The 26,180-nt window shown below is 46.4% G+C and overlaps 2 protein-coding genes across 5 annotated transcripts in view; one reads left to right on the top strand and one right to left on the bottom strand.

Annotated features, from left to right (window-relative positions):
- Nucleotides 1-8,375, top strand: part of enox1 (ecto-NOX disulfide-thiol exchanger 1) — a 229,638-nt gene extending 221,263 nt beyond the window's left edge. The window contains exons 12-13 of one of the 2 annotated variants that reach the window (XM_060832906.1): nucleotides 3,951-4,036; nucleotides 7,580-8,375. In XM_060832906.1, coding sequence (XP_060688889.1) covers nucleotides 3,951-4,036; nucleotides 7,580-7,717 — 224 coding nt within the window. In that variant the 3' untranslated portion in view covers nucleotides 7,718-8,375. The remainder of the gene's footprint in view (nucleotides 1-3,950; nucleotides 4,037-7,579) is intronic. The other variant, XM_060832907.1, reaches the window with a different exon arrangement.
- A 3,745-nt stretch (nucleotides 8,376-12,120) lies between these two features.
- LOC132820673 (ankyrin repeat and SOCS box protein 9-like) overlaps nucleotides 12,121-26,180 on the bottom strand; it is a 37,620-nt gene continuing 23,560 nt past the window's right edge. Inside the window, exons 7-8 of one of the 3 annotated variants that reach the window (XM_060832903.1) lie at nucleotides 23,334-23,525; nucleotides 12,121-12,191 (exon numbers count right to left, since the gene is read on the bottom strand). In XM_060832903.1, the coding sequence (XP_060688886.1) occupies nucleotides 12,130-12,191; nucleotides 23,334-23,525 (254 nt within the window). In that variant the 3' untranslated portion in view covers nucleotides 12,121-12,129. Of the gene's footprint in view, nucleotides 12,192-20,844; nucleotides 21,271-23,035; nucleotides 23,104-23,333; nucleotides 23,526-26,180 lie in introns of those variants that run through there. The other 2 variants (XM_060832902.1, XM_060832905.1) reach the window with 2 other exon arrangements.

Below are 26,180 nucleotides of genomic sequence, written 5' to 3'. Positions count from 1 at the left end.
AGGTACAGAACTCCGAAGGTTCACCAGCCTCTCGAGCGGAGAACTGTCCCCTCACCTCAGACTGAAATCCGAGACCATGACCGACAAGGCCCTCGCAAGCGCATCACGCACTCAAAACCCTCTCGGAATTTGATGTCGCGAGACCAAGATGTTTGAAGAGTGCCCATCTGACAGCCAAACCACGGTGCCCTCCCCACGCCATCTCTGATCCGAAAACAATCCTGGAGTTTGGCCAACTCCATGCTGAGGGGAAGAGGTGAGTGAGTGACCTGGGGTTCAAACTCCTGGGCAACGGCCAAGCCACAATTGGTACGTCTCACCGACAACGTGAGGTGCCATCTGCTGAAGGCAAAAGAGGAACTTTTCTGCCCTGGGGAGGCATCCCTGGAAAATATCACTTGGCTGGATTTGCAGGCAATGCCCTCTCGATGTGAAGCACCTATTCTGATAACCATTACACAAATATCAAGGGATGCATCACAGGTTAGAATCCAACTGCTTGTCCTCAGTTTGATATTGCACCTTGCTTCATTTTGCTTCACCACCCTGTCTCGTTCGCCAGGGATCGGCCACTGCGATACCGACTGCTTTTGGACAGTCCAAAGCCAGATCCGTTTGTCGCTCAGGTTGCTTTGATCGGGTTTGGAGCAGACTCAACACCTTGGCTGAAGATCGATCTCTGATACTGGTGGCTCAGTGGATGGCACTGCTGCCTCACTGTGCCAGGGACCCGGGATCGATTCCAGCCTCTGTGGAGTTTGCATGTTCTCCCCGTGTCTGTGCGGGTTTCCTCCGGGTGCTCTGGATTCCTCCCACAGCCAAAGACGTGCAGGTCAGATGAATTGGCCATGCTAAGTTGCCCGTAGAGTTCAGGGATGTGTAGGTTAGGCACATTTGTCAGGGGTAAATGTAGGAGGAATGGGTCTGGGTGGCTTACTGTTTGGCAGGTCAGTGTGGACTGTTTGGGCCAACTGGCCTGATTCCACACTGGAGGGATTCTAAGTCTAAGTCATGACTGTGCAGGTTGGGGACGTACGAAGGGGACGTGCAAGATGGACCTTCAAGGCTGCCGCTGCCCCACTCAGTCCTGATCGTCCAATTCAGTGCCTGTTCCTGCTCGCTCCCCATTTAGTTCTAAGAACCAAAGGGAGGTTGAATATTGCTGAAAAGACAGATGCATTACCAGAAAAGGATGCAAAGCCTCAGCGAGACGTCTCACCGATGTTTAAGTTGCCAGAAGCACTCACGCTCTCTGATATTAATTGTATAAATATATCAGCAGAAAGATATTTTGTGCATGGCATTCAATCCTGATTCAAATGACTATTGATTGATTAGAAGGGACTCAGGGGAGATCAGCAGGAATCACCAGATTAGTGCTGTGCAGACTGATCAGTAAAATGACAGGTATAAGATTGGACTCAAACCTTTCACAGACAGCAGGATTAGGTCATATTACAATTGCTGATTTATTTAGAAGGGACAAAAGGACTCATTTCAAATGTCAGCCGCTGTTTAAAGCAATCACTCTCGTCATCTTGATCTTTTGCAAGAACAAAGAAAGGAAGGAACTTGCATTTATATAGCACCTTTTGCCAGTACCTACAAAGAATCCCAAGCTTTGAAGAAGAGTAGGGGGTGTTCTGCCCAGGGTCCTAACAGATATATATTTAGCTCCAGTCCACTAACACCAAGCTGTATTATTTTCTTGTTCTCTTTTTGGGCCTTAGTGAGACCACATCTGGAGGGCCATGTCTAGTTTTGGTCTCGTAGAGTCACAGAGATCAACATCACAGAGAAAACAAAACAACCCTTCAGCCCATTGAGAATGTGCTGGTCAAAAACAACCACCTGACTATTTTAATCCCATTTCCCAGCACTTGGCCCCTAGCCTTGGTGCACATCTAAATCCCTCCACAGTGTGAAGGGGGATTCTGTGCCTCCCAGCCTCACAGGAGGACAGCTCAAGGTTCCCACCACCCTCTGGGTGAGGAGGTTTTCCCTCACATTTCCTCTCAACCTCATGCTGCTTAGTTTCAATCTACTCCCCCCCCCCAGTCATTGATCCCTCCACCAAAGGACAAAGCTTCTCCCTGTCTACTCTATTTATGCCCCTCATAATTTTATACATCGCAGTCAGGGTCCCACTCAACCTCCTCTGCTCTAAGGAAACATCCCCAGTCTGTCTGATCATAGATTCATGGAGATGTACAGCATGGAAACAGACTCTTCAGTTCAACTTGCTCGTGCTGACCAGATATCCTAAGTTATCCTAGTCCCATTTGCCAGCACTTAGCCCATATCCCACTAAGCCCTTCCTACTCATATATTCATCCAGATGCCCACACACTCACACACACACCATACCCACTGACCCACACATCACCCACACACTCACACACACCATACCCACTGACCCACACATCACCCACACACTCCATATCCACTGACCCACACATCACCCACACACTCACACACGCCATATTATAGAGTCTTAGAGCCATATTGTGCAGACAAAGACCCTTTGGTCCAACCCGTCCATGCCGACCAGATATCCAACCCAATCTAATCCCACCTGCCAGCACCTGACGCATATCCCTCCAAACCCTTCCTATTCATATACCCGTCCAGATGCCTTTTAAATGTTGCAATTGTACCAGCCTCCACCACATCCTCTGGCAGCTCATTCCATACACGTACCACCCTCTGCGTGAAAAGGTTGCCCCTTAGGTCTCTTTTATATCTTTCCCCTCTCACCCTAAACCTTTTCCTCTACTTTTGAACTCCCTGACCCCAGGGAAAAGACTTTGTCTATTTACCCCATCCATGCCCCTCATGATTTTTTAAACCTCTATACGGTCACCTCTCAGCTCCTGGTGCTCTCAGCCTGTTCAAACCCTCCAACCCAAGCAATGTCCTTGTAAGTCTTTTCTGATCCCTCTCAGGTTTCACAACCTCCTTCTGATAGCAGGGAGACTGGAATCGGACACAATGTGCTGTCATGCATCTGGCTCTCTTCCACGTCATTGATGTAGGTTGTAAATAGTTGAGACCCACAGCACTGATCCCTTCAGTCCCACTCATCAAATCCTGCCCTCGGCTAAAGATGATGCATCTATCTCTGCTCCTGCCACCATCTTGGCGATCTCATTCTTTGCCCCAACTAAAAGGTTGCCACCTACATTCTGAGCTCTATTATTGTGTCGCAGCCTTTCCCTGCTGTGGGGGGCCTCATGGCACAGTGTCCCTACCCCTGGACCAAGAGTTCAAGTCTCCCCCCCTCACCACCACCCCTCTGGAGGTGTGTAAGAACAGCTCTGAACAGGTTGATTAGAAAATTAAGTGAAAGGGGAGGCTGGATAAACGACAAGAGCGCTAGAGGATTACAATGGCGGATCTAAATGGGCAGCACGGCAGCTCAGTGGTTAGCACTGCTGCCTCACGGGTTCAATCCCAGCCTCGGGTGTCAGTCTGTGTGGAGTTTGCACATTCTCCCAGTGTCCGTGTGGGTTTCCTCCTGCTGTCCAAAGATGTTCAAGCTAGATGAATTAGTCATGTTAAATTGCCCTGTAGTGCCCAGGGATGTGTGGGTTAACCATGTGAAATGCAAGGTTACAGGGATGGGGTTGGGGGGGTGGGTCTGGGTGGGGATGCTCTTGAGAGGGTCGGTGCGGATTTGATGGGCCGAACAGTCTGATCCTACACTGTAGGGAGCCTACGTGGCACCTTTTCAAATGCGTTGAGGAAATCCAAGTACACCACATTGACCTGCTCTCCCCCCTCACCCCCCCACCCCACCGCCCACTGTATCCATCTTGATTGTCACTTCTTCAAAAAACTCTACGCAGCTTGTGATTGGTCGTCTGAGAATTTATCTACTGCATGATAAAATCTGTTGTAAAGGAGGACGACAGAATCTCAAAACTAAGCATACACTTTTCTAAAAACAGGTATTATTTCAACTTTCCTACATGTCCATCCGTTTGGAGCGAACATCGAGTATCTCTGGTCTTACCTACAGCGACTAGATGCCAAGGTAAGATGTCAAGGTGAGGTGTATGACTCTGCGAAGTTGGGTTTGGAGATCAGTGACACCCCCTCAGGATTATCCCCTCATTTCCCGTGAGCTAATTAGTAGAGACCCAGACACACATCCTAACTGGGTGGATATTTGTGCGTGATTTGAAAGGGTGGGGAGTGACTAGGAAGACACCTGACTGAACCAAACAAAGCTGATGGCTGGCAAAATGGGAGGCGATGGGCTAGAGGTACTATCATTAAACTATTCATCCAGGGGCCTACCAAAGTCCCGCGGACTCTGGTTCGAATCCCGCCATGGCTGATGGTGGAATTTGAATTCAATATTAAACAAGTCTCGAGTTCAATGTCTAGTGGTGACCATGAATCCATTGTCGATTGTCCACCCCAATCTAATGCCCTTTAGGGAAGGAAATCTGCTGCCCTCACCGGGTCTGGCCTACATCTGATTCAAATGCTAACTGAGGGAGTGACATTTAATGCTGGCTTGGCCAGTGATGCCACGTTTTGGAAGTGGCTAATTAAGAGAACTGTCCCCTTATAACTATTGGTTTAAGGACATTACCAGGAAAACGGCATTGATGTCTGACCGGCAGCCCCACAGGGAGAGTTAGATGCTGCTGTAGCAGTGAGGTAAGGATTGATCAACACAGATATGCTCTCCTGGTTATCTTACACAGGGAGCTGTTGCCGTGGAGGTGGTACCACAGCTTTTAACTGGGTGACAGCCTTGTGGCATGGTGCCACCTTGGTTGAGGTTTGGAGGCATCAGCTCCGTCGTCTGCTTAGAAAGTGGGGGGGGCAGGGTTCCCCGCCCCACACACACAGACACAGACACACAGACACACACACAGACACACACACACACAGACACACACACACAGACACACACAGACACACGCACACATGCAGACACACACACACAGACACACACATACACATACCGACACACACACACAGACACACACACGCAGACAGACACACACATACCCAGACAGACACACACACGCAAACACACATACCCAGACAGACACACACACGCAGACACACACACACACGCAGACATACATACCCAGACACATACGCAGACACACACACACACTCACGCAGACACACATACCCAGACAGACACACACACAGACACACACACACACGCAGACACACATACCCAGACAGACACACACAGACACACACACACACGCAGACACACACACAGACACACACACATATGCAGACACATGCACACACACACAGACACGTGCACACACACCACGCAGACACACGTGCACACCCATGCAGACACGTGCACACACACGCAGACACACGTGCACACACACACACGCAGACACACACATGCACAGAGACACACACACACACACACACATGCAGCCACACAGATACACACACATGCAGACCCACACAGACACACACACACAGACAACACATATAGACAGACACACACAGACACATCAACGGACACAGACACACACGCAGACACACACATACAGACGCAGACGCGCACACACATGCAGACACACACACACGCAGATACACATACACATGCAGACACACACACATAGACACAGGAGGGTGATGAGGGACTGCTCTGGAAGTGGAAAGATGCTCTCAGTTTCTGAAAATGGTCTCTGGGTGATGCAGCCATCTGTCTGACCCCTTGGAATGGGATTCAGGTTCCCCCTGTCCCTAACCAAACCCTCCCCTACTGTATCCCAGCCTCTAGAAAGTCAATGGGTTATCTCCCCCACCTCTCCCAACCTCTCCTTCCCCAGTGACCGTCACCTCTGACCCTGTCTCCTTGGAGTTCACGTTGTTGGGGACACTGCTGAAATTCAAGAAGACATTTTATGACCCCCCCCCCCCACCCACACAAGAAGCTTTCCCCAGATCTTCAGGGTGGGAGTTGGTGGGCACACCAGCACATGGTCTGCTCACCCTGATCTTTGGCCCAGTTCTGCGGAAGTTACCACCCAATCAGCTGGGTGTGCTGTCTCTATTGGACCAAGTGAAGCCACCTCAGTGCCTCGGCTTGGTCACTACCTGACCTGCCACAGACAGGTGGCCCACTCCCAGTGAGGGGTCTGGCAGCTTTAACAGGGGTTTAGGTTGGGGAAGGTGAAGAGGGTCCTCTATGCCCGATAGTGCCACTCCTTCCCACAAGGCCACGTCACTCCCTTAATCTCTTCCAGGCTCTTAATCCCATCCTGCACCCTCCCTGTGCCCCCCCCATTCCTCACTGGGGTATTCCAGCTGGGACTTGCTGGTCCACTGACCTACCTGTAGGCCTGACACTAGAAGCCCCTTCTTGCTCAGGGACTGCCTGGTGTTCCCAGCCACAGGTACCACTCAAATGTGTCACTGTCTGGATTGACTAGGCCAAGCTAGTTGGTCAACAGATTTTGGAGATGGCTGGCCCTGAACCAGTTGACAGCCCCTCCTGGCGTAAGCGGGTCACCCAGTATCTTAGTGACGGCTCTCCCAAATAGAGTTGAGAATGATATGGAGCCCTGTAGAGAGCAGCCATCTCTCCCCAGACTTGCCAACTGGGCTGTCTGTCCTCCTCAGTTCCAGCCTTGTTTGGAGCGTTAGTTGAATCTTCAATATTCCACCTTCCTCAGGAAATACTTGCTGAGTTATTTTACTTTGAAAAGAAGGCATGTTCTTTCAGTTCAGAACAATGTCTTGCATCATCTTGCTCCGCGATTCATTTTGCACATCTCCCATTGTTAAGAGAAACCCCCAAGCAGGCCGGTTGCCGTGGTAACGTTGCTTTCTCTTCCTCAAGCAGTGCCGAGTCTCATTCTAGTTGCCCTCAGAGGCTCAAGCCAGATGCCGGGAGCGAAGGCCTTCAGAAAGTCATAGGCCTGCGTCTGATTTAATTCTGAATCCATGAAGAAATAAAGTTCACCAGAGCAGAAGAAAGATTCCATCAGGGATGGGGTTGGGGAATTCCTACAGTGTGTCAGGAAAACACAACAGGGTGACAAGTTGGTGCGCTGATGAGTGGGGCTGACAGCCCTTTACAAGTGAAGGCTGAGGCAGAATCCAGCAGATAGGCCCACATTAGAAATGCAGGCACTGAATCAATTGGCCTAGGCACGCTCCCCCTCAGTCGATGTTGTATCTGATACGTCCCACGTAGTTATACAGGGAAGGAGCAGAAAATCATCCTTGCAATTGTCTTGCTTGACAATCCATGGAGTTAGTTGTTGCGTTAACCTGGAATTCAGAGCACCGTGCGATGTCAACTAAACGTGCTTCAGCCCTGCTTTGTTCGCAAATCCACCATGTTAGAACCGCAATGCAGCGGTCAGTGTGTGCGATACCAGGCAACATGGTGTGAAGTGACACTGCGCCGTGGGGAAGGTCAAATGCCACCGTGTGAGGGTCACCGTGGTTTGGGGTGGTACTCTGAGGGGGGGGGGTGGGGTCCAGCTGGAGCCAGATTAGCCTCTGCGATGTGGGCGCTCTTGTCTGGGAGCTCTCTGCTCACTAACCTTGCGGCCTGGCTTTTGCCTTGCAGATATCTTCAGGTGAGATCGAGATGCTGCTCTCCCAGCTGCCGCACATGTTCAAACAGGAATTCACCGGTGTTGGGGCTACGCTGGAGAAAAGGTGGAAATTCTGCGCCTTCGAAGGAATTAAGACAGTCAGCCAGTGAGCTGAGAATGGAGCTTGGCTAATCGATTTCCGACCGCAGTTCAAGTTTTATCCGTCGGTGAGAGTGAACCCTGGTGACCACGAGGAGGATGAAGGCTGCATAGCCGTTCAGGCTTGAGATCAAACTGCTGTTGTATCTCTGGTGACTAAAAACCTATCTGGGCCCTGGCTACTGACCTAGGTCAGAACATCAGAAACTCCCATTACCTGACTTCTTCCTCAACGGTGAAGGGGGTAAGTGGGAGTCACTGCTTGGAGATCTTAGTAAACTATCCTGAGGGAAGAAAAAAGTCATTGGAAATACTCACGGGTGACCATGCTGGAGAGAGAACACATTCCGATGATCCAGAAACTGGTCGCAAACTTCGGGCCGGGGGCTGTTACCACTGAAAGGTCCCTGCTGTGGACAGAGCATGCTGGGAAACATGCCAAGGTGTAGAGCTCAAGAGAAAAAGGGGAGCATAGAATGATGACCCTCTTCCTCAGGCACAACGCAGACTGAGGTCTGTCTCTGTCTCTCTCTCTCCCTCTCTCTTTGCTCACGTGAGGGTCAAACTGAAATATGTTTAAAGTGCTAAGGGAATCGTGATTCTTCTCTGTTTCCTGATACATATGACCTTCAAACTGGCTGCATCGCACAGATGGGAAAATCTTACTATCGTGCAATTTAGAAATAAATTATTTTTTATGAAAATTGATATTTTTACCTCACGGTGTGTTGATGTAGGACCGTTTCCTACTTGTCTGTCTGTCCTCGGGATATTACTCTGAGCACATGACATTCCTCGGATCCCATGTGGAATACCATCGTTTCAGGGAACTTCAGGGCTGTGCAAGGCTAACGTTGTGCTTCCTTCCCTGAGACCTACTGTCTCGGCTCCAGGGCCTTGGGACTGTTTACTCTGCAGACACCATCAATGCAGGGACTATTAGAAGACACTGTTCTGACTACATTGTGTTGTGTCCAATTAAAGACGCATTGCAGGTCAAATGTAAAGGCTTTTAGAAAGGGCACAGAGGAGATTCAGTCCGGAATGAGGAACTTCAGTTACATGGATAGATTAGAGAAGCTGGGTCTGTCCTCCTTCAGATAGGAGAAAAATGGAATCCCCAAAGTGTAGAAGCAGGCCATTCGGCCCATCGGGTCCCTCGAAGAGCATCCCACCCAGACCCACCCCATCCCCATTACCCTGCATTTCCCCTGGCTAACCCACCTAGCCTGCACACCCCTTGGCACAATAGGTAATGTAGCATGGTCAATCCATCCAAACTGGACAACTTTGTTCTCTGGGAGGAAACCGGAGCACCCAGAGAGAACCCACGCAGACATGGGGAGAACTCCGCACAGTTACCCGAGGGTGGAATCAAACGTGAGTCCCTGGCGCTGTGAGGCAGCTGTGCTAACCACGCCACCTAAAGCATAAACATTTTTGTTGAGGTGTTCAAAATTGTTAGATTAGATTAGATTACTTACAGTGTGGAAACAGGCCCTTCGGCCCAACAAGTCCACACCGACCCGCCGAAGCTCAACCCACCCATACCCCTACATTTGCCCCTTACCTAACACTATGGGCAATGTAGCATGGCCAATTCACCTGACCCGCACATCTTTGGACTGTGGGAGGAAACCGGAGCACCCGGAGGAAACCCACGCAGACACGGGGAGAACGTGCAAACTCCACACAGTCTGTCGCCTGAGTCGGGAACTGAACCTGGGTCTCAGGCGCTGTGAGGCACCAGTGCTAACCACTGTGCCACCGTGCCGCCCAGGGGTCTGGGCAAAGTCAAAACTGTGAAACTATGTGGACAGAGAACTGAGATCCAGAGGATAGTAATTTAAGAAGATTGAAAAAAATCAAATAAGACAGGACCAGGGGCTCACATTTTGAAGATATGGGATAGTCCACTCAGGATGAGGAGAGATGTCATAACCCAGAGATTGATGAGTCTGTGGAGGTGTCTGCTGCAAAAAGTAACTGGGGAACGAAACATTGACTGTTTTCAAGAAGGAGATAGGTATAGTTCTTAGGGATAAATGGATCCAAGGGTATGGTGAGATAGCAGGAACAGGGGATTGAATCCAATTGTCGGCCATAATCATATTGAATGGTGTAGTCGGCTCGAAGGGCCAAATGGCCTCCTCCTGCTCCTAATTTCTATGTTTCTGCGAGTGATTGGAATCTGGCAAGCAACTGCCTGAGCCCATGATGGAGGCAGGGAATATCATACCTCTGAAAAAGGAATTGGAGAAACATTAATGTAGAACAGAAGATGCTGAGCTAGGGAAAAGGTTGACAGCATGAAAACATACCCTACGGTTCAACTCGTTCATGCTGACCAGATATCCTAAACTCATCTCGTGCTGTTTGCCAGCACCTGGCCCAATATCCCTCTAAACCCTTCCTATTCACATACCAATTCAGATGTCTTTTAAATGCTGTAATTGTACCAGCCTCCACCATTTCCTCTGCCAGTTTGCTCCATACACGAACCAGCCTCTGCTTGGAAAAAGTTGCCCCTCGGGTCCCTTTTAAATCTTTCCCCTCTCACCCTAAACCTATGCCCTCTAGTTCTGGACTCCCCAACCCTGGGGTAAAGACCTTGGCTCTTCATCCTATCCATGCCCCCCCCCTCATGATTTTATAAATCTCTTGAAGGTCACCCCTCAGCCTCCGAAACTCCAGGAAAAACAGCCCCAGCCTATTCAGCCTCTCCCTATGGCTCAAACCCTCCAACCCTGGCAACATCCTTGCAGATCTTTTCCCCAAACCCTTTCTAGTTTAACAACATCTTTCCTATAGCAGAGAGACCAGATTTGAACACAGTATTCTAAAAGAGGCCTCAACAACGTCCTGTACAGCACAACATGACATCCCAACTCTTAGATTCAATGCACTGACCAATAAAGGCAAGTGTACCAAACGCCTCACGACTCTATCAACCTGTGAGTCCACTTTCAGGAAACTATGAACCTGCACCCCAACCCCCAAGATCTCTTTATTCGATACATTCCCCAGACCTTACCCCAGATTAAGTGTTCAAGTCCTGCTCTGATTTGCCTTGCCAAAATGCAACACCTCACATTTATCATACGTAGAAAGCTGTTGCTCTGCATGTAAACAGTGTTAGGGATATCACCACCTATGAAGCGAAGCTTTGTGTCCCTCTGTCCAGTGAAGCAGCGGGGTGGCTGAGAGAGAAGGAAACTGCAACCCCTACTCACTCATTTATTTTTAAGTCTCTGTGACACAGCATGGAAAATAATGAGGCCTTGAAGGTTTATCAGAGTCTTTTGAAATCTGGGGATTTTATTGTTAAGCTCGAGAGATGACTATATTTGAGAAAATCTTTTAACTTTGGATAGTGTTAATACTAGGAAGATCGTGGAACAGGCTGGCTGTATGTAGCAGTGCTTCTGGGAAAGAAAGGTAGGGTGCATTAGATTAACGTGGAGTGAAGAGTTAGTGTTAATCCTCAACCAAAAGAACTCTCGGGGTGGGGGGGGGGCGGGGGGTGTGTAGAGTCAAACTCCGATATGAGGGAGCTTTAGGAAGAAGCAGCCTGAAGCCAGTTCCAGTCAATTGATTTTAACCTACCGAGATGTTAAGTGCTGTGGTGTGGGCATCATGCAAGTGGTGTTTTGGGTATTACATATAAAACAAAAGTTGCTTTGTTACTTTTTAATTTATAAAGGTGTGTTTTGGGATTATACTGTAGTAGATTAAGATACAGTAGGTCACCGCTTGAAATAATCAGCCATGATCATTACGAATGGCAGAGTGGAATGAAAGGCCTATTCTGGTTCCTATTTCCTATGTATTTACAACAGGAAATGCAAACAGTTCTTAGATTAGATTAGACTTACAGTGTGGAAACAGGCCCTTCGGCCCAACAAGTCCACACCGACCCGCCGAAGCGCAACCCACCCATTCCCCTACATTTACCCCTTACCTAACACTACGGGCAATTTAGCTTGGCCAATTCACCTGGCCCGCACATCTTTGTGACTGTGGGAGGAAACCGGAGCACCCGGAGGAAATCCACGCAGACATGGGGAGAACGTGCAAACTCCACACAGTCAGTCGCCTGAGTCAGGAATTGAACCCGGGTCTACAGGCGCTGTGAGGCAGCAGTGCTAACCACTGTGCCACCGTGCCGCCCACAACTGCCTTTCTTTCAAATCATCATGTATGCAATCTGAGAGAGAACCCACAGGAGATCACAGTTTTTGAGCAGCATCTCTCCCTATGAAATATTGCTGTTATAAGTTCTCTTGACACATTGATACCTCTCTGGTCTGTATAGGTTCCAGAGGGATTTGCCCGAACAACCATGAATTTACATCGTCGGTTGTCTTTTGGCTTAATGCCTTAAAAATAACACGTACTTACAAGTTCAATATCCATAAATAATTCAGGGTTGTGATCTGTTGACTGATGACATTCCTTGAATTTGTCCGAGAGAGACGGTGCTTCCTGTGAAGGTTTTATAAAATAATGATTTAGTAATGATACTAAAGAGTAGTCACTATCCGGTCAGCAGACATTGAATGCAACCACTAAGGTGGGTGTTGAGTGTTAGAGTTGAAGATGGGATGAAAGAGTTTAATTTTACAGACTGTGACAAGCAGCAAGTATTAGTCTAGGTCGGACTGGCTAGCTGGTGGTAAACATTAACAGAGTAAAAAGTGAGGTCTGCAGATGCTGGAGATCAGAGCTGAAAATGTGTTGCTGGTTAAAGCACAGCAGGTCAGGCAGCATCCAAGGAACAGGAAATTCGACGTTTCGGGTCAGAGCCCTTCATCAGGACAGGCCTTTATTCCTATTCTCTTAGCATTCAGGTCTCCTAGGATCCCTCAGGGAAGTTGGGCTGGAGTCTTCGATCAGATTTCTTCACCACTTCCTAAAATCTCCGTCTCTCTCATTTTATGCCCTTTTTCAGGGTGGGTGGTTGAATGGATTAACAAAGCCTTTTGGGTCCTATGCTGACTCTTTCTTTCAAAATACCCAATCAAGTATTGAGATTTGTTTTGTTTACATTGTGGATTAAATGTCCCAGTCTTAATAGTAATCAGGTCGAGGAGACAGTACGTTTTCATCTTGGAAACTGTAGCTATCCACAGCCAGTGTGGGTCAAAGGAAAGGGTTTGGGTTAATAAGTTATTTTTACTGGGATTTGCTTAAGGTTTAATTTCCATGGAAACCAGCATATGAAATCATTACTCTGCACAGAAGGTTGGCTAGTTTGAATGAATTATTGTGACTGGAAGAGATAAGTGGTGTGAAACTCTTGTGAGTTTTTAATTTGACCTTGCTTGCTGAATGCCTGTTTTTACATCAAAGAGAGTGAAAGGCTGTTATGGCCCTGAGTTCAGAGGAGGGTGGAAAAATGGCGGGTTACTGAACCAACCTATTTCATTCACACGTTTCCCCCCCCCCCCCCCCCCCACCCCACCCCCCACACATGTAGTACACATAAAATCCAGTCTTTTAATGCAGCAAGTTTCATTATTTAATGTTGCTCACAACATCGAAACTGCTGTTTGTGAAAATTGAAGATTATAAGAGCCAAAACTGATTATTGTTCACCACCTCCCACACTGAAGAACGTCCATTCACCACACCCTTCCTGTTGCCAAACTGGTTTTATATCCATTTAATTTTCTTTAAAAATCTGTATGGCACATTGACAAATGCTATCCAGGGCATCATACTGAAAATATCTTTGAAAGGTACGGTACGGTACTACTTCCCTCAGGCATTCAGCAGGAGCTGTGCTGTCTTGTTCTGCTCATCTCTTTCTCATGCCTCTCCCACCCACATCCTGCCTTGGCTTCCACAAATGCAGTCTCGGGGAAATACTGTGGCCATAGACAAAGGTTCTTCTTTAAGCTCTCCTCTCGGATACTTTACATCAGTCCTCAGCACATGCGCCACACAACAGTTTGATGTGGCTAGTACTACCAGCCAACTGTAACTAAAACCTAACTAGCTCACACTGATGTAGGAAATCTGCTTTTGTTGTTAGGCCTCTCTTGCTTTTGCCTCACTAATTGACAGGACGAGAACTCCAGGCTTGGTCCTTATATTCAAATTATAGGATTTATTTCTTTAGATATCTAATCCCCCAAGAGACTACCAGCAAAGGTGAGAGATTTTGCAGAATTGTGACGACCAATTATATTCTATATTGTTTAATCCTCATGGCCAAAAGCCAAATTTGACCTAGTGAGCTAAACTAGCCACCAGGATACATGAACATCAACTAGGCACAAAATGACATGACATATGGGTGAGGAAGGACACAACTGCGACTGGGACAACACATCCATCCTAGGACAAGCCAAAGAGGGTGGCACGGTGCTCAGTGTTTAGCATTGCTGCCTCACAGCGCCAGAGACCTGGGTTCGATTCCCACCTTGGGTGACTGTGTGGAGTTTGCACATTCCCCCCCCCGTGTCTGTGCGGGTTTCCTCCAGGTGCTCCGGTTTCCTCCCACAATCCAAAAATGTGCAGGTTAGGGTGAATTGGCCGTGCTAAATTGCCCACAGTGTTAGGTACATTAGTCAGGGGTAAATGGGTCTGGGTGGGTTGCTCTTCGGAGGGTCGGTGTGGACTTGTTGCACCGAAGGGCCTGTTTTCACAGTGTAGGGAGTCTAATCAAAAAAAAGATGCACGAGAATTCCTAGAAGCATGGCATTCCAATTGGAACTCTAGCAACAAACACATTGACTTGGATCCCATTTATCGCCCCCTGAGAAAAAGAACAGGAAATGACATCACCATAGGAAATGCCACCACCAACCCAAATAGATAAATAGAAAGCAGGAATCATCAGCAGTGCTTCATCTGGAGGCTCACTGAAGATGTTACCTAGTATGGTGTCAAAACATCTGAAAATAAACCTTCCACTCAGTGAGCAAATCTTCATCCAAATTTGACCTGCTTAACTCTCAAGCAAGTGTAGATTCATACCATAGAGAGTGGAAGATTGCTGGATTGATTCTACCATAATGCAAAGTTAGCTTTCAGCTCAGTCGGCAGTATAATGGGATTTGGTGATCCAGCATTGGGGCGGAACAGGAAGTCCATCCAGAATTTCCTCCACACTACTGAAACCTGATGACTAGTTTCCGTTTAATTGAACTGCTCTCTGAGATGTCCTATGATCAGTCAAACCAACTGATCATAGCCAGTGGCCATGCCTATGTAAAGAATGGCCAGACTTGGGTAGCAATATCCCCATGGAGCGGAATGTCTGAGGAGGGAAAAATTGACCGATTGTATAGATTTCTTCTCTATGAAGAACTTTAACAGCAGAATGGGTAACCTGGGTGTTATGAAGGATTTCCGCTAACATTCTTGTCTGATTTAGAAGACCATGTGAGAACACTGGCGTTATTTCTTCTAAATATTTATTATGAAAATACAGGAATAAAGAAAAGGTCCAAGGTGACAACATGTCTTAGTGTGCGGTAAATAACATTAGAAATTGAGTCAAGGTATTACATACCTGAATGCAATTTAAGAATCACAAACTTATAACAATACTTTTGCATAGATACAGAATTGAAAACATTGGGTGCTTTTATTTTGATTTGAATGGAGCACTGTCTTCATTACACAGGCAATGACAGGCACCAAGCGCACTTTTTCAACAGTTGGATGCAAGGAAATTCCTGATGAAGGGCTTTTGCCCGAAACGTTGATTTTACTGCTCCTTGGATGCTGCCTGAACTATTGTGCTCTTCCAGCACCACTGATCCAGATGCTAGGACATTGTAACTAGCCACTCCACAAATTACGTTACCAATCGTGCCACAAGCATATCAACTTTTCCGACAGTCAATCTGACATTTTACAGCTAGTTTGGAAGTCTTGTAATTGTTTCATCGCATTGCCAACGATTAAAAGCAAGACTCGATTGAACCTCACTGGGTGCTTTTAAAACTTTAATTCTTTCCAAGCTAACAGGATAAAAGTGGATACTTTGAACAATCTACAATGCAAAAGGCCTCATAGGCAAAGATAAGTTAGTGGGGACATCAGACAGAAAATTCATTTTGGTAAGAACAACATGGGGAAGCAATATTACATAAAAGGTACAATTCTAAAAGGGTGCAAGAGGAGGGTGACTTCAGGATTTACAGACTATTGTAGGTGGCAAGGCAAGAAAGTAGTTAAGAACACATCCTGGACATTATGGAATACAAAATACAAAAGCAAAGAAGTTGTGATGCTGCTTCATAAAATTGTTGGTTTGGCCTCAGCTGGAGTGCTGTGCCCAAATCTAGATGTCACACTCTAGGACGTGATTATTAATAAATGTCGGGCAGAAATGACAGCCTTTTCAATTAGATGGATAAACTGGAGAAGCTGGGGCCGTTTTCTTTCTCAAAAGGCGAGAAGACATTTGCTATAGGTGTTTTAAAACGGGAGGGATCAAATCATGGTGTTGCAATGCAGGAGGCGGCCATTCGGTTAATGGTGCCTGCACCGGCCTCTCCAGGTCAGCATTGTGACCGTGCCATTCTCCTTTGTCTTCCCTACACTCATACAGAATAGTTTGATTTAAATATAAATCCCCCTTGAATACCTCAATTGAAAATGGTTTCACCACACTTCCATGCTGTGCGTTCTAGACCCAAAGCACTTGTGCAGAAAAAAAATCACAACACCATTTGAACATGGCATTAAAAATCTGTACCCTCTCACTCTCGATCCTTTCGAGCAAGAACAACTTATCTACTCGTAGCCTTCTCCCCAAGAACAGCTGCCCCAACATCTCCAATCTGTCTTCATAACTGAAATTTTTCAGCCCTAGAACCATACTTGTGAATCTCTTCTGCACTCCCTCCAGCCATGAAAACAAGACGTTGATTTAAAGTGAATGGGAAAAAAAAAACCAAAATGCAATGTAGTGGTCAAGTTGTGCACAGCAAGATCCCACAATTGCTTGTTAAAGGTCATTGATGTCGGTTCAAGGATAAGCGTAGACCGGTGCATTAAAAATTCTGAGTTGCTCAATCTCAACAACAAATGGGTTGGAAGGGGAAGGAAAGTTCAAACATTTTTGGTGCTCATTGCTAATGGATCATAAGAGACAGGGAGACAGACTTTTGCTTGTAAAGTATTACTCCTCTTTAATGACCCTTCAGTAATCTGTCACAACCGAGTTGGAATTCTGCAAAACCTTTTTCGTCGGCTTTCAATAAAAACCGACTGAAGGTTTTAAAAAAGTGGAAGTTGAATGTGTTCCAACTTTTAATTCTTTCAGATCTCGATAAGACGCATTCTAGGTTGCTGCAGGAGTCCAGGATGGATAAATGGAAAGATTATGGAAACTTCAACAACATTGAAAAAAGTGGTAATTACAGTGTGTAATTGGCTAAAGGGTAGAGAATAATGAGAAACAAATGCTCTCCTGTCTGTTAGCAGTGGGGTCCCTCCATGGATCTGTATTAGAATAATCACTTTCCTTGTTCTACATAAATAACTAGCACCTGGGAACAGGAGCATAATGTTGAAGTCAGTCAATGATGGAACTTGGAGAAAGTGAGGACTGCAGATGCTGGAGATCAGAGCTGAAAAATGTGTTGCTGGAAAAGTGCAGCAGGTCAGGCAGCATCCAAGGAGCAGGAGAATCGACGTTTCGGGCATAAGCCCTTCTTCAAGAATGAGGAGGGTGTGTCCAACAGGTTAAGATAAAAGGTAGGGAGGAGGGACTTGAGGGAAGGGCATTGGGAATGCGATAGGTGGAAGGAGGTTAAGGTGAGGGTGATAGGCCGGAGGGGGGTGGGGGCAGAGAGGTCGGGAAGAAGATTGCAGGTTAGGAAGGCGGTGCTGAGTTCGAGGGTTGGGACGGAGATAAGGTGGGGGGAGGGAAAAAGGAAGCTGGAGAAATCTGAGTTCATCCCTTGTGGTTGGAGGATTCCCAGGTGGAAGATGAGTCGCTCTTCTTCCAGGCATCGTGTTGCCATGGTCTGGCGATGGAGGAGGCCAAGAACCTACATGTCCTTGGTGGAGTGGGAGGGGGAGTTAGTGTTCAGCCACAGGGCGGTGGGTGCAGGTGGCCCAGAGGTGTTCTCTGAAACGTTCCGCAAGTAGGCGGCCTGTCTCCCCGATGTATAGGAGGCCACATGGGGTGCAGTGGATGCAATAGTGTGTGTGGAGGTGCACGTGAATTTGTGGCGGATATGGAAGGATCCCTTGGGGCCTTGGAGGGAAGTGAGGGGGGGAGGAATGGGCGCAAGTTTTGCATTTCTTGTAGTTAGTATACGTTTATTATAAACCGACTGACTCCCACAGCTACCTAGATTACACCTCCTCCCACCCTGCCCCCTGTAAAAATGCCATCCCATATTCCCAACTCCTTCGCCTCTGCCGCATCTGCTTCCAGGAGGACTAATTCCAACACCGAACAACCCAGATGGCCTCCTTCTTCAAAGACCGCAATTTCCCCTCAGACATGGTTGATGATGATCTCCACCGCACCTCCTCCACTTCCCGCTCCTCTGCCCTTGAACCCCGCCCCTCCAATCACCACCAAGACAGAACCCCACTGGTCCGCACCTACCACCCCACCAACCTTCAGATACACCGTATCATCCTTCATCATTTCCGCTACCTCCAAACAGACCCCACCACCAAGGATATATTTCCCTCCCCTCTCCTATCAGCATTCCGGAAAGACCACTCCCTCCACGGCTCCCTCGTCAGGTCCACACCCCTCACCAACCCAACCTCCACTCCCGGCACCTTCCCCTGCAACTGCAAAAAATGCAAAACTTGCACCCACACCTCCCCCCTCACTTCCCTCCAAGGTCCCAAGGGGTCCTTCCATAGCCATCACAAATTCACCTGCACCTCTACACATCATTTACTGCATCCGCTGCACCCGATGTGGCCTCCTATACATTGGGGAGATGGGCCACCTACTTTTGGAACGTTTCAGAGAATACCTCTGGGACACCTGCACCAACCAATCCAACCGTCCCGTGGCTGAACACTAACACCCCCTCCCACTCCGCCAAGGACATGCAGGTCCTTGGCCTCCTCCATCGCCAGACCCATGGCAACACGCCGGTTGGAGGAAGAGCACCTCATCTTCCGCCTACGAACCTTCCAACCACAAGGGATGAACTTCGATTTCTCCAGTTTCCTCATTTCCCCTCCCCCCACCTTATCTCCGTCCCAACCCTCGAACTCAGCACCGCCTTCCTAACCTGCAATCTTCTTCCCGACCTCTCTGCCCCCACCCCCCTCTGGCCTATCACCCTCATCTTAACATCCTTCCACCTATTGCATTCCCAATGCCCCCTCCCCTAAGTCCCTCCTCCCTACCTTTTATCTTGGCCTTCTTGGCACGCCCTCCTCATTCTTGAAGAAGGGCTTATGCCTGAAACGTAGACTGTCCTGCTCCTTGGATAATGATAGAACTTAGCAATGTAGCAATTTGTGAGCAGAATAATAGCAGACATTAGGTGGACATAGACTGAGTTGAGAAGACACATAGCAATTGTGAACGAAGACAGTTTGGGAGACAAGCAAGTGCAGTTATTAACAGGGACTGCAAAAGCAGAAGTAGATGGGTAGGAATGCTCTCAAATCTTAGCAGGCAAGTTGACAACACTTAAGAAAGCAGCATACAACATGCATGATACTTGGTCTATCACCCTCTGGAAAGGAGGTAAAGGACTTTGAGATGTTGCAGGGGGCATTACAGAATTGTGACAGAGGTGAGGGACATTATGTACAGAGCCTGGAGAATCTGGAATTGCTTTTCCCCCTGAGAGCAGAGAAGAGCATGGGACCCCAAGGGAGTGAGCCATTTGATGGGTAAATGGGCAAAAGGTTGATAGATGAGGAGTGCCTTTGCACAGCTTTTTGCGTGCCTGGAACAGTTGGTGTAAGCAGATTCCTTGGAAGCTTTCAAAAGGTAACATGTTGAAAGATAAGTTGCTTGAAGGGACATTGAAAAGTAGTGAGGTAGGGGTTTCAATTTGACATTACACTTTGAAGGATCAGGCGGAGGCTGAATGTCCCCTTCTGTATATTAAATATTTTCATACAGAGAGCACTTCAGCCTCCATCTCCAAAGTCAATTTTACAATAAGAACCCAATATAGACCTAGAAATACCACTTAATTTTGTTTTTACGTTAAGCTCAGAGCTGCTTTCTGACCTGTGGATTAATAGAATCCTGAAGACTGTCTTCATTCACCTGGGTACCCTTCATACCAAGGCGACTGATAAAGAAAAGCATCTGGTGGGGATTTAAAAGACAATAGTAGGCCAGCAGGGCAAGAAAGGAATTATCAATGCAGTGAGTGATGATGAAAATCTCTCTCAATATTTTTGTGGCAAGGCTTGAAGTACGCCAAGCAGGGTTTCAGAAGAATGAAAACCAAAGCAAAATACTGAGGGTTACAGCTTGCTGCCCTGAAATGTTAACTTCCTTACTTCACAGAACTTACCTAACTTAGAGTGTTTTACACTGTTTTGTCTTTCTTCAGATCTAGATACTTTAGCTCCAGAAGTGAATACCTCCAAAATTCTGCTTAGCTGTGGCTGTGGGAAAAGTCATACAATATTCGTGCAATACGCCCCAGGCAGAAGTCCAGACGAGAGATTAGTTTACAGTTAAACACCTAGAAATTGGAGCCGGCAAACCGCAGATTCTCAAATGGACAATCATGCTGCTGGCCATTGTAATCCGGAGCACTGAACTACTGTCACACAAACACTGAATTAGGGGAGGGGAAAACAGACCATTAAAAGGACAATTGAATAAGTATGTGACAGCTGGGAACAGAGGGCAGAGGACAGGCATGGCTGATCATCATTACTGGAATTGGGGAGATGGTAAAGGATTGGAATCGATGAGTCAGGTGGAGAGGAACACTGACCAGCAGTGACTACGCTTCTCTGAATTTAAATATCGACTGTCCAACTTGACCTGTGCCAAGCCCTCCAAAAGGTGCTTGGATTTTTATCAAATAGCTTAATAACTGTACGTTTTGCCTGACTCTCATATGGGAAAGTACAAATTGATTCACAAGAAGTGTGCATTTCCTATTCATCAAAATAATAGCTTAGGAAGCCACTCAGTGTTATAAAACAGGTCACATTTCAAGCAAAATGGTTTACAAACGTTCTTATTTTGTTTTTGCAATATATCAGTTTCCTCCCACCCCATATAATTTTGAGGTACTCTGGTAACAGTAACAAATTAAGGCAGTGATTGTACTACTACAATGCGAGCAGTACACTCAGAACAACAGGACTGAAATCTGGTACTGTACATACCTCTGAGCCTAATAGTCTCAGGCTGCAGTTATGGAAAGAGAGTTTGGTAAGTATTATTTCAAATTAAACAGGTGCATCTCCTAACACCGGATGCAAGTCTCATACTACTACTACTACTACTACTATCTGTAGCACAGAAAGTCCTTTAGCTGCTGTGGGATAGGTAGCTTGGATACGGAAATAGGCCGAGAACAACCCAAACACTTTCCGATGTATAGTCGGCATAACTGTTTCAAGGACAGTGGACCTAAAAAAACACGAGAAGGCAATTGAGTTGGTTTGAGTATACAGTTAACATTGACAACAGCAGCGATGGAAACAAAACATCAGCTTAAACATTTTGTAAAGATTAGATTACTTAGATTAGATTAGATTACTTACAGTGTGGAAACAGGCCCTTCGGCCCAACAAGTCCACACCGACCCGCCGAAGCGCAACCCACCCATACTCCTACATTTACCCCTTACCTAACACTACGGGCAATTTAGCTTGGCCAATTCACCTGACCCGCACACCTTTGGACTGTGGGAGGAAACCGGAGCACCCGGGGGAAACCCACGCAGACACGGGGAGAACGTGCAAACTCCACACAGTCAGTCACCTGAGTCGGGAATTGAACCCAGGTCTCAGGCGCTGTGAGGCAGCAGTGCTAACCACTGTGCCACCGTGCAAGAATATCCGTAACCTGGTTATATCATCTGAAAGGCCGTGATTCCAAGTTGTAGCTCAGTTACAAGTGACAGAATGAAGGGGCCACCAAGTTTTATAAAGATCTTTCTTCTCAGCAACTGAAAGGTGATTGGCTGCTGTTTATGTACAAGGAGAGAGTAAGGTCTGCAGAGCTGGAGATCAGGGCTGAAAATGTGTTGCTGGAAAAGCGCAGGTCAGGCAGCATCCAAGGAGCAGGAGAATCGACGTTTCGGACATGAGCCCTTGCCATTTCCTGAAGAAGGGCTCATGCCCGAAACGTCGATTCTCCTGCTCCTTGGATGCTACCTGACCTGCTGCGCTTTTCCAGCAACACATTTTCAGTGCTGTTTACGTACACAGAACTTAAAATAGGAATAGGCCATGTGTTTCCTCGGGTAAAGTCAGGACTGCAGCTGCTGGAGATTAGAGTCAAGAGTGTGGTGCTGGAAAAGCACAGGTAGTCAGGCAGCATCCGAGGAGCAGGAGAGTCAACGTTTCGAGCATAAGCCGTTCTCCTCAGCCTTCTCCCCTCTTCAGTGAAATCATGGCTGATCTGACCGTGGCTTCAACTACCTGTCTACCCTTCCATAAGTCTTGTGTAAAAAGATACTAAATGTTGATTTAAACATAACAAATGATATAGCCTTCCCTATCCATAAGAAATTCCTCACTGTTTTCTTTTGTTTTACACACCCCATGTTCTGAAGCTGTACCTCATAATTCCAGAATCCTTCATGAGGATAACCATCCTCTCAGCACCCCGCAACATAGGTTTTACTAAAATACCTCTTTTTTTTTTCTAAACTCTGACACAGGCCCAAACTTTTCCTCATAGCATAATCCCATCTTCCCGGTAATCAGTACTCCTCCCAATTTGCTTTCTGACTTATTCTCCTGTCACTAATGTATTTTAGTTATAATACACCCAAGTCCCTTCACTCAAGTCATTAATATAAACTGTGAACAGCTAATGCCTCAGCACAATTCTGCGTGGCATTACTTGTTACAATCCACCAATGTGTACATAGAATTTTGATCAAAGGGTATTTCCTGTTCATTAGCTAGTCCACTATTCACGCAAACGTATCACCTCAGGAAGAACAGTCCAGAATAAGGGGCCAGAATCTCTGTTTGCTGGAACGAGGCTGCTGAGAAGTGAAATCGCAAAGCATTTTTTTCTACACTGAAGGGTAGAAATCTGAAACACTGTCCTTTTTTTTACAAAAAAAAAGCTGCAAATACTGGGAAACAACTGAAATTTTCTGTTAGGTACCAAGAGGTGTGGAACAAATAAATGATGTTTATTTGTTAAATGGAGGTAAGGCAGGTCAATCAGGATCAACTGAAAAACACATCGGGATTAGTTGTGATGAAAAGCCTATTTGTTTTCCTGTAAGGAACATTTAAAACAATGAATAAAGGGCATGCTTTGAAAAAATGACATGAAACATCCTGCCTGTAGTTACTATAACTTGACAAGGAAAGAGGAGACTCCTATAAACATGTTTTTTAATAGAGGAAAGTTATCAACATTTAAATATACCCAAATCCCTTTTTCCGATACTGTAATTTATTTTTGCATCTTTCCTTTAGAAATGAATACTACTGGTTTGTCAGTACCTTCCCATTGTAGAAGTAATTTTTCTAAAGAACTGTTTGGTAATGCGAGTTCCACAGGCCGCTTTCCTTCAGCATTCTTAGCATCAGTATCTGCTCCATGTTCTAGCAGCAGATTGACTAGTTGTGTATCTGAATTCTTGGTTGCCACGTGAAGTGGAGATTCAAGGTTTTTGCTCGTGTTAACGTTGGCACCTAAGCAAGAGAATTTTAGGAAAGAGAAAAAGGATGACTTAACAGACTGTTTTTTTTCTTTTTTAAGCGTCACCTACGCCCCATGAAAGAAGTGCTACCATACCCATCGTTGTATTTCTGCATAACGCTTCCTCCCACAGTCCAAAGATGTGCAGGTTAGGTGAATTGGCCATGCTAAATTGCCCACAGTTTTCAGGTACGTGTAGGTTAGGGGCATTAGTCGGGGGAAATTTAAAAGTAATAGGGGAATGGGTCTGGATGGATTACTCTTCAGAGGGTCAGTATGGACTTGTTGGGCCAAATGGCCTGTTTCCACACTGTAGGGATTCTATGAAATAACACTCAGATTATATAGGATTTATAGCACTGCTGGTGTTGATGCCAAGTAGCGGGGGGTGGGGGCGGTGGGGGGGAAGAGATCATGGGTCAAAGGCCAGATGAAAGGTATTAGAGTACTGTCAAGTGCTCAGAAATGATTGGTTCACTGAAGATAGTGGTGATAATGAAATGATCAGAAAGTCAGAGACTGGAGATATTGCAGTAGGGCAAAGACCGTAAAAGGGATCAGAGACATTAGTGAGCTGGGAGTTTTAAACAAACAGATTGGAATATTCAAAATATCAAATAGTTGGAGCTTTGACTTGATGTCACAGTGATGGGATTTCTTTGCTCCACTGTATACTGCTTCCACTGTTTAACATGCATATGTTCCTTTGTTGTAACTTCAGGTTGCATCCTCATTTGCAGGGATGTGTTGTCATGTTCCTGGCATACACTCCTACACTCATTGAAACATCATTTGTTCTGTAATTCAACAGTAATGACTGAGCGAGATGTACGTTGAGCCGAGGTTGCAGCTTGCCCATTCCACTGCTATTGATGGCTTACAACACCTCATTGAAGCCCAGTTTTGAGTTTTAAATATGTCTGAATCTATTCCACTTCAAACAGCTTTAGCACCATACAAATCACTGGACGGCATCCACATGATGCCAACATTGCAAGTGTTATTGTTCCAGCAGTAGCATTGAACATGCACCATGTTCCTGGACAAGCTGTTCCAGTACAGTGATAACAATGGCAACTTCCCAGTAATGTAGAAGAATTCCCAGGTGTGTCCCCTCCACAAAGAAAAGCCTGACCAATTAGTGCCCCAGCAAAATGCTGAATGGTGTCATCGATAGCACTATCAAATGATACTCACAAAGCAATTAACCTGCTCAGTGGCAGTCAGTTTGAGTTTTGTAAGTCAGTCAAGAGCCAACAGCCGTGGTTCATACATGGTCAATGGCATTGAATTCCAGAGATGAGGGAAGAGTGACTGCCCTTGACATCACAGTAACATTTGACCTACTGTGGCATCAAGGAGCCCTAGTAAAACTGGACTCAAGGTGAATGTGGAGGCAAACTCCCCAGTGATTTCAATTCTACTGAGCTCAAAAGAAGGTGGTTGTAGTTGTTGGAGGTAAATCTTCATAGCCCCAGTACTTTGCTGTAGGAGTTCTTAGGTAGTATCCAAGGCCCAACTGTCTTTAGCTACGCCATCAAAGTTAGAAATGGGGATGTTCACTGATGATTGAATAAATTTCAGCACCATTCATAACTCCTGAGATACTAAAGCTATCCATACCTAAATACAGAAACATCTGGACATTTAAGCTTGGGCAGTTTACACAACAGACTATATAACTGCAGGTAAAAAATGAGGTCTGCAGATGCTGGAGATCACAGCTGCAAATGTGTTGCTGGTCAAAGCACAGCAGGTTAGGCAGCATGCTGCCTAACCTGCTGTGCTTTGACCAGCAACACATATATAACTGCAGGACAATGACTACCTCCAACAACACAGAATGTAACCATCTCCCTTCATATTCAAGGGCATTAGTACTGCTGACTAGCTCATGATTGAAAACTTGGAAATTATCATTGACCAGGAACTGAACTGGACCAACGATGTAAATAGTGTGGCTACAAGAGCTGTTCACCACAGGCTAATGACACTCCGATCAAAAATACTCTTCTCATTGCAGGTTCTATTGAACAGGCTCACGAACGGAGATACGCTGGTTCTCTTATGTTTCAGCTCTGCTGATATACTGGTCACGGGTGCCTTGTTGTTTTTCAAACGCAGAAGGCTTTTTGGATCTTTGATCTTGCAATATTGCCCGGACTGACGTTCAGCTGCTGTGATGCTGTATTGTCACTGGACTCAAACATAGATCCAGATTGGGCAAGTTGAGGATCTCCTGCTCCTCGCCCAATAATAGCTTCCTGTCTTCTTTGCTTTTGATCGGTACAGTGATTTCGCTTCTTCTGTGAAATCCTGAACAGAATCTGGGGTGTGATCATTCTAATTTACTGCTCCTTGTGCCTCTCTGACTTTCAACTCTATCCATTAGCATTTGCCTTTCCAGCAGTTCTTCACCACTATTTAGTTCTCATCATCTTCACTTAATGTCCTTTCCCTGACCTTTCTTGCTCTTTGCTGGCTTTCTTTCATCAACCAACTTCACACTGGGCCAGGGTTCCACTGATGTTTGAATTAAAAACAGGAAGTGTTGGAGAAGCTCAGCAGGTCTAACAGTATCTGTGGAGAGAGAAACAGAGTTAACATCGAGTCTGATAGGACTCTTTTTTTTTGCAAGAGAAGCATCA

This window comes from Hemiscyllium ocellatum, chromosome 12 (assembly GCF_020745735.1).
Source record: "Hemiscyllium ocellatum isolate sHemOce1 chromosome 12, sHemOce1.pat.X.cur, whole genome shotgun sequence".
Classification (NCBI taxonomy): Eukaryota; Metazoa; Chordata; class Chondrichthyes; order Orectolobiformes; family Hemiscylliidae; genus Hemiscyllium; species Hemiscyllium ocellatum.
This window is presented reverse-complemented; position numbering and strand designations above follow the sequence as displayed.